We start from the raw sequence: 15,515 nt of genomic DNA, 5'->3' as shown, positions 1-15,515 counted from the left end.
CTGAAGGTGTAGTGCCAGGCACATCTGTGTCCATAGACAGGGCTGTCCTGGATAATGAGTCTACCTACCACAGTCTTTATTTGGGATCATGCATTAATTTTTTTGGGGGGGTATAGATTTGTTAGAGTAGTGTACTTTTATCTCATTCTTTAGGTTTTAATTGGTTATTTTGTGACTGAGCTAAACTTTGTGTTAACACAGATGGCCATCTGCATATTCAGTTTCCTTTAGAACAGGAAGCTACCTGCAGGCAACAATCTTGCTTAACTTTCTCACTTCCATAGAAGTTGGAAAAATAATACCCTGAAGAGTGGGGTGGTAAGAATGAGAAAAGTGTTTTCAAATCCATATGACCACAGAAAAGCATACATTAGATAACGTAGGAAGAGTTCTTTTTCCACTTGTTAAATCTGTGTTTGTTCAAATCTGGTTAATGTAGTTACCTGGCATGAGGCAGGCCAGGAGGAATTCCACACATCATGCCCATGAATTTAAGCTACCTGTAGTTAGGCGCAAGTCTAAGTATTCAAGAATTATTTCCTTCCCCTTGTCAGATGATCTACTCTTACTGAGAGAGGTGGGATATTCTGCCAGGTTCTGTAGAATCTAGGAAACATAAGTCATGTTCAAGTTTAAATGAAATGCCAAACATTTTAGTTGCCTCCATTTTGGTGAACAAAACAGTGTGTACACTGAGCCTCTTGGTTTCTATAGGTGAGTTGCAAACTTAGGCCTACCAGAGCTGTTTTTTGCTTTTGCTTTTTTTTTTTTTTTTTGTACCCTTTGCAGTTTCTTAGGTAAGAATCTGTCACATCTCATTGTACATGAAGTAAAGTTTCCTCCATAAACACCACAATTTATGTATAAAGGTCACAGTTTTTATATATATAAATAAATCATTATGTGTATAATTATATACACACACACATATATATACCTACACATACACATATTTTTTTTTTTGTGGTACTGGGGTTTGAACTCAGGGGCCTCATGCTGACTAGGCAGGTGCTCTACCACTTTGAGCTACTCCGCTGGTCTAGCCTAGAACCTCGATCCTCATCATTTCTGCCTCTTGAGTAGCTAAGAGCTACCGGCACCTGGCTACAATTCATGTTGAAACAAATACTGACTTTTTTCCCTTGGCTTCCTAAGGAAATCCAGGTAACAAATCAAGGCAGTTCTCAACCTGACAAAAAAAAAAAAAAAAACTTCAGAGTATCCAGTGCGTGTTTGTTATAGAAAGACAGAAAACACAAATGAGCTCATGAGAAACATTAAAATCACAGTTACTTTCCACTTAGGGCTAAACCATCAGACACTTGGGTATATATCCTACACAGTATTTTTTTTCCATCCAAATATATCTATATGTTGACCACTTTACAGAATAAAGTCAAACTATATGTACTTTTTTCCTTGAACATAATTTTTATTGGAAATATAACATTCCTTTGCATGATAAAGATGAGCCTTAATTTATATTAAGTAGTCTTGTTGATATAAATTGTTTGATTTACAAGTATGTAAAGTTTTTTTTTTTTTTTTTTTCTTTTTGCAGCAGTGGTGTTTGAACTCAAGACCTTATGCTTGCTAGGCAGATGCTCTACCACTTGAACCACACTTCTCACTCTTTTTGCTTTGGCTATATTTGAGATAGGGTCTTGCTTTTATACCTAGGGCAGTCTGAACAATGATCCTTATATTTTTGCTTCGCTCATAACTTGGATGACAGGAGTGTGCTGCCTCACCCAGCTTTTTATTGGTTAAGATGGTCCTCTGAGCTTTTTGCCCACACTTACCTTGAACCTCCATCCTCTCAGTCTCTACCTGAGCTGAGATTAGAGGGTTGAGCCACTGTACCATGTCTGTAAAACCTTTTTCTTTAGAACAATGCTATAAATGGAGACAAACTTGTTGCAGGAAGAGGAGGTGGCCCAAACAATAAATACACATGTGAGTAAATGTAAAATAAAATGTAAAACGATAAAATTAAAATAGAAAGCAACCTGGTCCTAATTGTCATTTATAGACTCTACCATACCAAACCAGAATACCCAGTTGTTTTAACTACACACAAACGCCTCCCATGTTCTGATCCATAAAACAAAGAATGGAAAGATTTTTTTTTAAAAGTTAAGTGTATACCTACCGTATGTTGCCATTCCACGTCTAGGTATTTATAGAGAAACAAAAGCATTCATCTGTACAAAGAGTGTTGTACGTGTGTGTTGCAGTTTTATTTATAAAAGCCAAAACCTAGAAATAAGTTATTTCTGTCCACATGTGCATGGATAAACAAAATAAACAAGTATAAACAAAATATACCCAGTAACAAAAAGGACTGGGCTGGATACATTTAACAATATGGAGGACATCAAGTTTCACGTTTTGCTAACATGAATCCCGACAAAATGGATACATACTCTGTGGTTCCAACTGTGTAAACCATTGGAGCACACATATAAACCAGCAAGAAGTGGATCAGTGATTGCCTGGAGATGGACGTGAAGGGACAGGGTGGGGGAAGCATTCAGGGCATTGGAGAAGCCAGGCACGGTTCGTGGCTGTAATCTCAACACCAGTGAGTTACAGGCAAAAGGATCATGAGGTGGAGGCCATGATCATAATCAAAGGTCTCCAAAGAAAAGGTCATGAGAAAACTTTATGAGGTGATGGATTATTTTAATTTTGATGGTGTCATAGGTATACATATGTCAAAATTGAATGAATTGTGTTCTTTCAAGATGCATAGTTTTTTAATATAACAAGTAGACCTCAACATGACTGTTGAAAATAAGCAAATAATAAAATAAGGCAGTCAGTCTTCTGGGACTGTTTATCGTAACGTTTATTAAACATCTACATGTAAATGTGTCTTCCTGTGCTTGTGATTACTACTCACCTGACCTCACTTTCATCTCTCTCTGGTAAAATCCTACCGATGCTGAAGTTTCCATTCAGATGCTTGTGTGCTTTCTCTCATTCTCAACCAGAAGCCTATTAGCTGAGTTGTGGATACGCACAGTTTGCACATATGTGCTTGCATATGTCTTGAATGATCTGTCAGTGGCACTTAGCAGGTACTTTGTCTGTATTAGGTATGTCACGGAACAGTGGGAGCAGCAGATCAGAAGCAGGGTCATGTACTATCTAGATGTGTCTGACTTGTTAACTGTGCTGTTACACTTGTTAAAATTATTGCAACTAACACATCAAAGGAAGTAGTGACAAAGTTGTTTCGATTTGATTTTTCAAGCATGTTGTATACCAGAAGGTTAGGGCCAAGGAGTGATAGATTACCATTCTCAAGACATTTGTTTCTTAAACTGATATTCTTAAATTACATGAAATCTGCCCCCATGTTTTAGAATTGGGCAGTAGCTGGTTGAGAAAGGGGAAGTAGCTTATTACTTTAAACCAGTTAGATAAAATTCTCTGAGTGACTTACATGGAAATAACTGTGAGAGTAAGAGTTGGCTTAATGATTTGTTATGGGGGTGGGGGGGAATGGGGCAGAGGAGGGAAGACTGAGGTTTGAACTTAGGGCTTTGCACTTGAGCCGCACCTGCAGTCCATTTTGCTGTGGTTATTTTGGAGATAAGATTTCTCCAATATTTGCCCAGGCAGGCTTCACACCTCAGTCCTCCTCATCTCAGCCTCTCAAGTAGCTTAGATTACTGGCATGATCCACCAGCCCCCAGGCCTTAATAGCATCTTAGCATCATTCATTTTTGTGGAAACAACATGAATTTGGTGTAGCAGTCATGAATATTTAGAGAAGTATGGTTTTGAAATTTCAGGTGAAAGTTGTCCTGGATTATCTACACCCTTGCTCACTTTCTAAATTTATTTTTCTAGGTCCGGACCCTATTTGTCAGTGGTCTCCCTCTGGACATCAAACCTCGGGAACTCTATCTGCTTTTCAGACCATTTAAGGTATCTTGTCTGTCTTTCGGAAATCATAGATGGGGACAAAAAGACTATACTAAATGCTTTGTGGTGGCTTTTTTTGGAGAAAGAAAAAATGCTTGAGAAAGCACCCTACAAACAGAGGTTTATTAAAAGATTAATGAGTAAAGTTAACAACTGAGCTCGCTGTTTAGAATGATAGATTGTCTTGTGTGGCCCCCAACAACTCACGTAGAAAAGTTTCTTCTCTCGCAGATGTACACATGTAGCTAGCCTCAGTGGTCTCTATTCTGTGTATTCTCCCTGTTCTACCCCTACTTGGTGGTTCACTCCCATGTACAGGTCATTAAAAGTTACAAATTGAGCTGGGGATGTAGACCAGTGGTGGAGTACTTAACTAGTGTGCAAAAGTGCTGGCTTTGATCTCTAGCAACACACACACACACACACACACACACACACAGAGTTATAAATGACTTTTTACATATTTATGTTTTAAATTCAGTAGTGCAAATCAAACCTTATCTGTAGGTGTCTTCTAATTAGTTGGAATAGCACTCTTGGTACTGTTGGAGACATAAAAATAAACAGGCTTTTATGAACTGAGTTAAGAATCTAGCATTATTCTTACCACAGCAAAAGTCCTAGGTTTTAAACACCGTAAAAAAATTTTATAATTGAGGGAAATCTTTCCTGGTTTAGTGAAATGTTTAATGCGGTTGCCTGTCTGTCCTGGGTATAGAAATAAAATCATTTTAGAGACATGTAACATTGCTGGGAATGAAAACTTAACAGGAAGTTGGACTAAAACTTAAATAACCATGCTGTCAAGAAGAAACCTTGCAGATTTGCCTTTAGAGGCTAGTAGGAAGCTAGAACTCACCAGAATGTGGACCCAGACAGTGTAATTAATTCATGATCTGTTCCTAGGAGGTCTCTGTTGGTTGGTGTATGTTAGCAGTAATATCTGGCAGGGACCAGGCACTATAGTTAAGTGATGGACAGTTATGGTTTGTGATTAAAGATCCATCCTGATTGAGGCAGGGCAGGTTGAGGGACAGGATTAAACAGGAGGTGACAGCTCAGAACATCTGAGTTGGAATAAAAGGAAAGAATGTTGAGGGAACAGGTAGGTAAAACCAGCAAAGATTCAAGTGTAGCTTATAAACCAAAAAGGCACCACTTAATAATGGGCAGAAGTCCATTCTGACAGCCATCCCCGTGGTGCAGCAGTCACCATGGCATGGAGGGAACAGTAAGATTAGATGCAAGGCTGGTTGATAGGAGGTGAGCAGGGAGAAGGAGGTGTTGGGAAGAGAAGAGCCAGCTTCATAGGATTTTCTGAATTTCTTCAGGGTTGCAGTTGCACAAATGGGTCAATTTTCTCTGTGGAGTAGAGACTTGAAGCTAATTCATCTTAACAGACAAAATACCATTATATATTTGTATGGACGGACAGAGTCAACCAGCAAGTCACTTATGAATTATCTCATTTAATTGTCAGAATTGTTAAAAGTGCGTTAGTTCCATTTTTTCAAATTATGAAAATGAGACTGGGAGCAGTGGAATCAATTATGCTGACATTGACACACATCATAAAGGGTAGTCAAACATTTGACTGTTTTCTATTTGTGACTTGCAGAAATAGCACTTGCCTACCAGTGATGTTTTACTTGAGTGAAATATCCATATGTCCTTTGTCTCCAAGGCCTTCACAGTGCTTAAGCCTCCAGGTGTTTCAGGAGGGAGCCCCTTGAAAAAAGAAGAGGCTGTGAATCATGACCTCTCTGGCCAGAAACGCTGAAGGCCTTGGAGGGAAAATGTTTATAGTAGCTAATTGGTAATGCAGTTTTCTGCTCAGAAGATGTGAGGATGAATCAATCCCAACATCCTGTCCAGAAACCCCACCACTGAAGTCAGGACCTTGCTGCATTTCTAACAACCCTCTTTAATTAAAGTTCCTGGCTGCCAACTGTAGTGTACAAATCTGTCTCCACGCTGATGTGTGTAGTGGTCAATCATGTCAAGTAGTGTGTTTTCCTCTCTGTGTCATCCATCAGTGCAAACCACCAGCCATTGATTATTTTCAGAAATAAACACACTTTGTTACCCTTACCTGAAGAACCAGAAGGAGTAAAAGATAGTGAAAGGAAGGGGTGTTTCTAACTTCTGAGGATGGGGGGGTTTTCCATGTCCCCACTAGAATACCACCATGAAAACTGGCTGCTTTATTAAGTAAGCAAAAGAACTCAGCAAATGTGTGTTACTGCCTGCCCAGCCTTTTCTGGTAGTTTTGAAGTGGTGTGGGTTTTTTGTTTCTCCTCCCTTCCTGAGCCCTCTAGTTGCTGGGGATTGGATCCAGGATCTTGTGCAGAGTAGGCAAGTGCTCCACCACTGAGCTACTTTGCCAGCCATTTTGGTGTTTTGATCAAGAAGTTGTACCTACTATACGCTTTGTTTCATTGTTGTTTTATAGCAAATGTATAACCAAGTCAAACCGGCTGTGATCTTCTCTTACTAAATTTACCCTTCCCTATTCTAGTTTTACAAAATCACTATCTTATCTAAACTAATTAAACAAGAAAGGTCTGTTGTGGACAAACATACCCATTTTCCTACCATTGTCTAATTTCATGAAAAAATGTAAAGAAGAGAAACAGATAAATACATACATTTTAGGCTCTTACACAAATGTACGTGTGCATTTGTGTGTGTGTGTGTGTGTATTTACAGTGTGCTTTTCCAACTCACTAAATGGAGACATTTAGGAGAAGAGCTAGAAAATCACCAGTCATAAATGACTCATTTTACATGAGCAAAATGGTACTGTAATTGCTTTCTTCCCTTAGGTTTCGTTTTGTTTTTTGTTTTTTGGGATTTTTTTCTTTGCTAAACTTGGTTCTTCTTTATTTTTAGGGCTATGAGGGTTCTCTTATAAAGCTCACATCTAAGCAGGTAAGAATTTGAAATTTTTCTACAAATGATTACCTTCATGGGACTTAACATACATTGTTTATTTCAATTAGGATTTGATGTTTTTGTTGTTGCCTTAAAATTAAAGGTGAGAATGATGAGAAATTAGCATAGGAAAATGATGTCAAATTCCATAGTCTCTGGGTAGGGTGTTTGGTACCAGAAGACAGCAAATCTAATACCTCTAGCAGTTACAGTGAGACTGCAATGTGTAATGAAAGGAAAGGATGAACTGCTATCCAAACTTACTTTATTCTCAGTCTGTTTCTTTTTATGAGGTTAAACAGATGGTGAAGAATCATTTTGTCTCTTAACCCCTGAGAGCCACAGGCAGGCTCCCAAGTATAGAATGGAGCATAGGAGGTGCAGAATGAAGGTGGTTTTCCATGGCCTAATAGTTCCTTTGAGCTTCTTGGAGATTGTTTATATATTTTTTTTTCTTTTAATTTTTTAAAATTTTTTGCTCCCCTAAGCTAACACTCGGCACACGTGCCTCAATCCGTTCATCTCTCTGGTTTATTAGATAGAAGCTAACTTGCAGGCATCCTGCTGGACTGAAGATGTGGCGTCCAAAGGGATTATGAGCCCTGTTTACTTGGAACAATATGCTTTCCATGCCTAATTAAACAGGACTTTTAAAAGGCATCCTTTGGGACTTGAGATGGACATGTTCGCTTTGTAATTTTGGTCATGCAGTGAGAGTATAGGGCTTTTTCATTGTGTCATTGTATTCCTTGCACTTACAGTGTACCAAAAGGTGATTCGGTTCTCTTTCCATTTTAAAAGATGAAGAAACTGAGGTACAGTGAATTCGATTTAGGAAAGTAGAGCCTCTCCAACCCGAATTTTCCTCTATCCCCTTATGCACTGCTGCTCACCTTCCAACCACCTCTAGATTTTTTTTTTTTTTTTTTTATGATTCTCTTAATCCCTGGTTGTGCCTTGAAGAACTACCCTCACCATTCTTTTGATTCATGTTAGACATTTGGCTAAGCCACTGAGTCATGTTCTTTGGGACTGGCTTTCTTATTTCTACCCATTGCTTGGGGTCATTTCTTTATCTTAGCTTTCCAGTTTGACATCACTCTTGACCCAGAAAAACGGACTTTCCCTGATATTTTTCCTTCATATGTCTCTTTCTTTCCTTCAGCCTGTAGGTTTTGTCAGCTTTGACAGTCGCTCAGAAGCAGAAGCTGCGAAGAATGCTTTGAACGTAAGTATTCCCTGATGATATAATTATAGGGGGTTTCTACAGGCTATGGTGGCAAGTGATAGAACCTGTTGGTATCAGGAATCAGATGGGTGGCATAAGAGTGCTCAGTCTTGGGTGGTAAGGGAGGGGGTGGGGGAAGGGGGGAGAAATGAACCAAGCCTTGTATGCACATATGAATAATAAAAGAAAAATGAAAAAAAAAAGTGCTCAGTCTAACAGAGAGGGATTCACCCATTTAATTAGTCCTTTAAAGTGCTTTCTCCATGGATTGTGATCAGATGTGCAAGTTATTAATCAAGTAATACCTAGCTGTGCTGGAGTTTTTACTGAAATGTTAAAAATGTCTGATAATGCCGCTCTCGCATTAATTCAGCCCTATTACATCCATGTTGGTGTGCCACTCTGCTTGTCTTTTCCAGAGGAGATAGAGACATGGGCTCATAATAGATTAAAATCTTGACGTTTTAAATTTTGTGTTTACCTGTTAGGTTTGTGGTTCTTTTGTTTCTTAAATATATCTTTATTCTGGTTGATTAAAAACTTGCATATTAAGGCTTTGCCAGCAAAGTCTTACACTACATATAGTAAATTCAAGTCGGTTATAATTGAGTAGAGATAACTTGTACAGCATTTGGTTTATAGGAATCTTGTCTGCCATATGTTTTGTAGCTTTTGCCAGCATTCTTTTTAGAAAATATTTTCCTCCTTTGGTATGCTGAAAACAAAACAATCCAAGGGAATGCAGCCAAGGGGAAGGTGAAAGGAAGCTGAGTTTAGTTTCAGTTGCTGGAAACTGGTCTTCAAGTGGAGGAGTGTCATTGAGGCCGGTCCAGCTTGCTCCAGGCAGTTGGCCTAAGCCAGCTGACTAAAGCAATGCAGAGTATAAAGGGGGCTTCCTAAAATGCAGTGGCCACTTGACCAGTTGCAATACAGTGCCATTGTGCAGGCTTCTGGGAACGTCTCTCTGGGCTTTATGTTGTTATAGGACCTGCAGGTGCCCTGCCAGTTGCTCTGAGCAGACATATAAGAGGGTTATTGCAGACCTGCTATTCTGATGATTTTTGAAGTCCCAAGGGAAACCTTTATGAGACTTTACTTGCATAATTGTGTCATTGTCATACAATCTTGGAAGGTTTTTAGACTGTGAAATAAAAGATGTGTCTATCCTTAAAAGAATGAGTTTGTCCTTTCACATAAAGTCATAGAAACATCTTCAGGTTTTAGTATCTCCAGAATTTCTCTGCATTTGGGTAAACAAGCTCTGCTCAGATTAACTGTCTCCCATGGAACAAAACGTAAACCAGTTATTATCAGGAGAGCACAGCAGTGCACAATTATATAATTGAATGTTTTTACATAAAAATTATTTTGTGGAGCTCAGTGGTTGAGCACCTAGCTAGCATATTCAATGCCCTAGGTTTAATCCCCACCTCCAAAAGAAAGTATTTTGTAATTTTTTTCACTACATAGATAAAACCAGTATTTTCTCAATGTAACTAAATTTTAAACTAAAGCCACAAATTCTATGTAGGCAGTATTTTCTTTTATTCTGCCAAGGTGGATATATTTCTAAATGCAAGAATGTTCTGTGTGCTTTAAAGTTGGTTTCATTGTTCTTGTAAAGGAAGTAACAGCAGCTGACGCTGGTTCACAAAATGGACTCGCCTTGCCTTGCTTTGTTTCTGGAGCGTGCATAAAGATGTCCCTGACTCACTGTCTGCAGGACAATAGGCTTTTACAGTGACCTCTGTCATCTAGCAAGGCAACATTCCCTCATTTCCTCAGGGAGTAGATTGAATTTTTTTTTAATGAATAACTTGAGTTATTGTTTTAGTAAATGATAATAGTCAAAAGCTGTTTCCTTCCTTACAGTCCAGCAAATGTAATTTCAAATTTTCTTTGCGTCCAAGTGTCATCAGAAGTAGAGGTGTTTAAGCCTGTCTGCCCCTGTGCCGGCTGGCCGGAGATAACGTGTTGCTGCTCCTGGAGTCTAGTTATAGGTTGCTAATCTTCTGGTACTCAGCTCTCCCTTCTCACCAGCAGGAAGTCTTCCATAGCATCCTGTCTCCTAATCATCAATGCTGGTTGCTACTTGAGAAGAATCCCAAATAAAATCAGTATAATTTTGTTGTTGATCTAAGGGGAACTCTTCTTATTTACCTGAGTAGTAGTGAGCCTAGGCTTCCAGCTGTCCATGGCTGAAGTTGGGAATAGGGCATTCACTGACCTCCTGACTGATCTTGACATTTTTAACTTCAGTATGTAAAGTATTGGAGGCCCTGTGCACCTAGAAATCCCCCCTATCTAAAATTACAGATACCAAAGCAGACCTAGACAGGACAAGTGATTGAGTACACGAGGGTAAAGCGTGGAGATGCAGCTGGGAGTCAACTCAGAGTGAGGCTTCTACACCTCTAGTCCTGTCTGTTGTACACAGCATCTTGCTGCTTGTTTTGTTCATGGAATGTTGCTACATACTTTCTTGGTAGCAATAATAGATAATAATAATGTGAAGTCAGTTCACATTGTCCAGGAATAATGGCCACTATAAAGTTTGGTATGTGACCATGGAGCACAGAAATTGGCCCACTCAAGGTAATGTACTTACCAATCATGACACTGGTTTTTATGTTCTCTATGACCCAGCCACATAGTAGGCTCTTTTCAGGTCATGTTTTCTAATTGATGACTTCAAAACACATGATGCTTGGAGCCATTACAAAACTTTCTGCTCTCATATGCTATTTGCCCAGGCCTCTCTTCAAAGCTTTTCCTCAAATTCCCTTGGGGAGAGTTTAGTGTTGTAATGTTTTGTTTTATTCCACTATTGAGAAACTCAAGTCTTGATCCAGAAAATCTCTTTATATAGAATCATTCACAGTGTTAGGAACCACTGCTCCATGTTTGGAGATTCTCTTCTGGTTACTATTCTGTCTGGTTCAGTTATTATGTAGTCTTTTCCTCAAATGACTGATTTATTTATTTATTTATTTATTGGCAGCAGCACTGGGGTTTGAACTCAGGGCCTCGTGCTTGCTAGGCAAGCATTCTTACTGCTTGAGCCACTCCACCAGCATGACTGATCTTTAAATCCATTCATTTTCTGCCATTTTCAGGCCTAATTTAGTCAATTTGGTAATCTTTTGGAAAGACATGTAGATTGAATTTTTATCAGGGTTATTCAAACCTTAAGTAAATACAGAGTGTTAAAAATAAAACACCAAATTAGGCTAAGAATCCAGACTTCCTGTCAGGTTATTTATGGTCCCATTAAGTCACATGATGAGGAGCCCCACCTATTCTTTAGCTCACAGCAGAACATCAGGCCTGTTCTTTGCCCTTTGCCCACATTTGTAAAGGCCTAGAGTTAGGTCTTTACTTTCCATTCTAATGGAAGAAGGAGCTGATAATCTAAAATATCAAATTCCTTTCAGCATTTGTTTATAATGTGAGAGGGTAAATCAATTACATTGGTATCTGGAGTTAGCTTGGCTTACTAAAAATTCTGATCTGTGGGAGTTTTAAAAAGAAACTTACAGCAGAGCAGATACAAGGGTGAAGACTGGAGTGGGTGTGCGCAGAGGCGTTTCTGGATATTCCTAGCAACTGTGAGGACCCCACAGTTGCTATTGCTGCCTGGTAGAAGTCAATAGGGATGACTTGCAGTTATTACTTCAGAACAATGGGCACGAGCATTATCATTGTTTAGTGTATTTCCATAACAGGTGCTCTTACTTCGTCATTGGAAATCGCTCATTTAATGTACTTTGAAAGGTTGGGGACTCTTCATATATCTGCTGTTTTGTTTGAGATCTCCCCTCCCCTAATTTAAAATATCTACTGAGTGGTTTTATCTTAGGCTATACTGTATATTATATCAGAACTAGAGGAATCTGATATAGTCAAGCTATGTTACTACAAATTGCCATTATAACGAAACATTGCTTACGCGTAGCGCAGCTGTTTTCTTACTCTCACACTCTACTCATTGATGTAAGTGATCTCCAATAGTCATTTATTGTTTAAAGAACTTTATTGGCTGGGCATGGTGGTACACACTCTAATCCCAGCACTGGGGCAGCTGAGGCAGATTAATCACAAGTTTGAGAACAGCCAAGGCTATGAGGAAAAAAAAAAAAACTTTTTTGCAGTATGTATCTATTTCACATATCATACAGTTAAAATTCAATAGATTTTAACTGTAATAGATTTTTTACATTTTAGTAAGATACATGTAAAATTTGTCCTGCTAGTTTTTAAGTGTGTAATTAATTTTAAGTGACAATAAGTATATTCCCACTCTTCCTAAACCATATTCATTGACCCAAGCACATTAAGCCATACCTCTTCATTGTGTCTTCTCCTTAGTCCCTGGTAATGTCCAGTCTACTTTCTGTATGGATTTGCCTGTTCTAAATATTAAAATACTTCTGTTTGTTTCTGGCTTCTTTTTTCTAGCATAATGATTTTGAGGGTCACCCAAGTTGGTATACTGCTTAGAATGTAATTCCTTTTTCTTGCTTTCAGTGCTAGGGAATTAATCCAGGACCTTACAGTTGCTGGGCAAGCACCCTACCTATGTGACTGAAGTATCCAACTATGTAATTTCTTGCGGTTGAATGGTGTCCACTGGGTGGATTTACACATTTTGCTTATCCATCTGTCTGTTGATGGACACTTGCATTGTTTCCCTCTCTTGGCGCTTGTGCATGCTGTTGCAATGAATAATGGCATTATAGGTGTGTTTGTGACTCTTTGGGTACTTACCTAGGTGTGGAATTTCTGGCTCTCTTGCTTATTTTCTGAGTAGCCTCCAAACTTTTCCATAGTGGTTACACCATTTTATCTTCTCATCAGCATTGCATTGAAGTTCCAGTTTCTTTATATCCTCAACAATACTGGTTATTTTCTGTTTGAAAAATTGTAACTCTTAGACATATGATGTTGGCCCTGTGTTCTTGGTAAGTGCTTGTTTACTTGTTTCAATGTGAGATTGGAGTTCTTTTGGAATTGGCAGGATTTAAAATGTTTCACAGGGATTAGTAACATTTCTGTAATAGCAGTTCTAATGAATGAAACAATGTTACTCATGACAGCTTCTTTACCTGTTAATATATAATAGAAGAGGGGAAAACCCTTCCCCTGGGTGACTCATTTAGTAAGATAAAATGACAAGGAAAGGTATTTTTCTCAAGGACAAAATTGATTTTGGCATTTAAAAAGCCTAGCAGTTTTGCTGTGTTTTGATGCAGCATCTGTCTTGTCATGGCCACGTGATCCTTCTGCCTTTCCCTCCCAGGTGTTGGTGTTGCAGGCATGGGCTTCCATATACAGCTAGAGGAAAAAGGTGGCCATCCTTCAGATTTTCAAAGCAAAGATGACCCTGGGGTGAATGGGAAAATTAAAAGGAACTGAAAATACATATCACATTACCTTATTTATTGATTTTTTTTTTTCTTGGTGGTTCTAGGGTTTGAACTTAGGGCTTCATGCTAGCAAAGCAGGCACTCTACCACTTGAGCCACTTCACCAGTCCATTGTTTCTTGATTTTTGAAGAGCTTTGCTTATTCAACAGTAAAGAATTTTTAGTGGGGTGCCCAGTGACTCATGCCTATAATCCTAGCAATTTAGGAGGCTGAGATCAGGAGGATCATGGTTTGAAGTCAGTCCCCAGTAAACGGTTTGAGAGACCCTAGCTCGAAAATACCCAACAGAACAGGGTAGAGTAGCTCTCATGGTAGAGCTCCTGTCTGGCAAGCTTGAGGCCCTGAGTTCAAATCCTAGTACTTGCCAAAATTGTTTTTTACAAAAGGTGTTTAATTTATAAGAAAACCTGTTTTAAAAGCACTGTGTTAGAAAAAAACTACTGATGTAACCAGGAAAATTTAACTTTTTCTCTTCATAAATTCTTAGTGATCAAATGAAAATGATTTATACCACAGTTATTCCAGTCTTATATGTAATTTCATTAATTTGGGTACGATTGATTGATTACTCCTGTGTAAGTTTCCTCTTCTGTGAAATGCGGGTCTTACTCGCAACTGGAGTGTTAAAGTTTAAATCGTTAGGCAAAAACATTTGCCCATCCTGTAATGGTAATCTATACCATGAATGTCCTCTCTTACCCAAAAGATGGAGGAGTCATGAAATACTTCAGTACGCAGACACCAGGGCAGCGGAGGTGGGCACCGGCAACCGAAGAAGACCTTTTGGGTTGGTTAGGCAGGTGCCCACAAGCAGGTCTCTTGTTTCCTGTGTTACAGGTTTTCCTGACAGCTGTGCAAGACAGAACTTTTGATCTTACTGTTTATACAGCTTATGAGTTAGTTGAATTATTTCCACTAAACAAAACTTTTCACAAATTCAAGTATCCAGATGGCTTATCTCAGCCCTCCTCCCCCACTAGGCACCATGTCAATATGTTTCTTATCAGTTTTTAAATTTTCTCCCTAAGTTTCTCTTAAGCCTGTTTCTCAAAGAGGTTAAAGAGGCCCAATTAGTGAGAACCCAGCTGGGCCTTTTGGATGGGAAGTCCACAGGGCTGCCAGATGAGATCATGAGCTGATCTAGTGTTTATCTGATCCATCTGTTTATCACTGCTTGCTCTTGACGTGCAGAGCTTGAAGGCAGCTGCTTGACGTCACGAGGTTGGGGACTGGGCCTGTGCTGGAGCAGTGCCTCATCATTTGAGGCTGTTGGTCCTTCCCCTTTTCTCAATAGTGTGCATTTACTTGGGGGCTTGAAAAACAGCCCAATCCAGTCCCCCTCCCCATTTGAAATAGTTTAACACACACACACACACAGAGCCACCAAAAGTGACTCATAACCCAAGTACTTTTTTTTTAAAGCACTAAGTAACAAGTGCCAAGCACATGAATGTTGTATTTATGGTTTTGTCCAGATTTGTATTTTTCTTTGTTCTGATCTCTTTATGATAGATCTGCATCTTTTTGTTGTTGTAAATTCTCCCTAGGATGGGATAGCACATATTTAAAAGTTGTTCTGAGAAGAGCCCAAAGTGGTGGCACATGCCTGTAATCCTAGCACTCAGGAAGTCTGAGGCAGAAAGATTTTGAGTTCCAGGTTAGCCTGGGCTACATAGCAAGACCATGTCTCAGAAAAAGAAAAAAATAAATAAAAGAAATTGAAGGTGCATTTTGTTTTCAGTATAAAGAGCTTTTGAATTCGCAGGTAGTATTTCCCTGAAGAAGAGTTTAAGTGGGCTCTTTGAATTTACTGAGCAATTTGCAGGACAGTGGAAAGAACAGCTCTAGTGAAAGGAATCCTTAGGAAGATTATGTTAGAGTCATCCTTTTCCCAGGAAGATGGGCGGGAAAAGCCACAGCTTCTCACATGTGAGCTAGTATATATGTTCCAATGTCAAGTGTGGGAATCTCAGGTTCAGCTTTTCAGCAG

The 15,515-nt window shown here is 39.1% G+C and overlaps 1 protein-coding gene across 6 annotated transcripts in view; it reads left to right on the top strand.

The window, feature by feature from the left end:
- The window catches only part of Rbpms (RNA binding protein, mRNA processing factor), a 155,373-nt gene that overhangs the window by 64,870 nt on the left and 74,988 nt on the right, over positions 1–15,515 (top strand). For all 6 annotated transcript variants that reach the window (XR_012441465.1, XR_002212921.2, XM_020172634.2 and 3 more), the window contains exons 2-4: positions 3,862–3,939; positions 6,829–6,867; positions 8,036–8,098. Coding sequence is in view for 4 of the 6 variants with exons in the window: in XM_020172634.2 (XP_020028223.1) it covers positions 3,862–3,939; positions 6,829–6,867; positions 8,036–8,098 (180 nt within the window). In the remaining 2 variants the exon portion in view is untranslated. The remainder of the gene's footprint in view (positions 1–3,861; positions 3,940–6,828; positions 6,868–8,035; positions 8,099–15,515) is intronic.

The sequence above is a fragment of the Castor canadensis genome, chromosome 14 (genome assembly GCF_047511655.1).
Source record: "Castor canadensis chromosome 14, mCasCan1.hap1v2, whole genome shotgun sequence".
NCBI classification, from domain to species: Eukaryota; Metazoa; Chordata; class Mammalia; order Rodentia; family Castoridae; genus Castor; species Castor canadensis.
The sequence above is the reverse complement of the archived record's forward strand: the minus strand, read 5'-3'. Positions and strand labels throughout refer to the sequence as shown.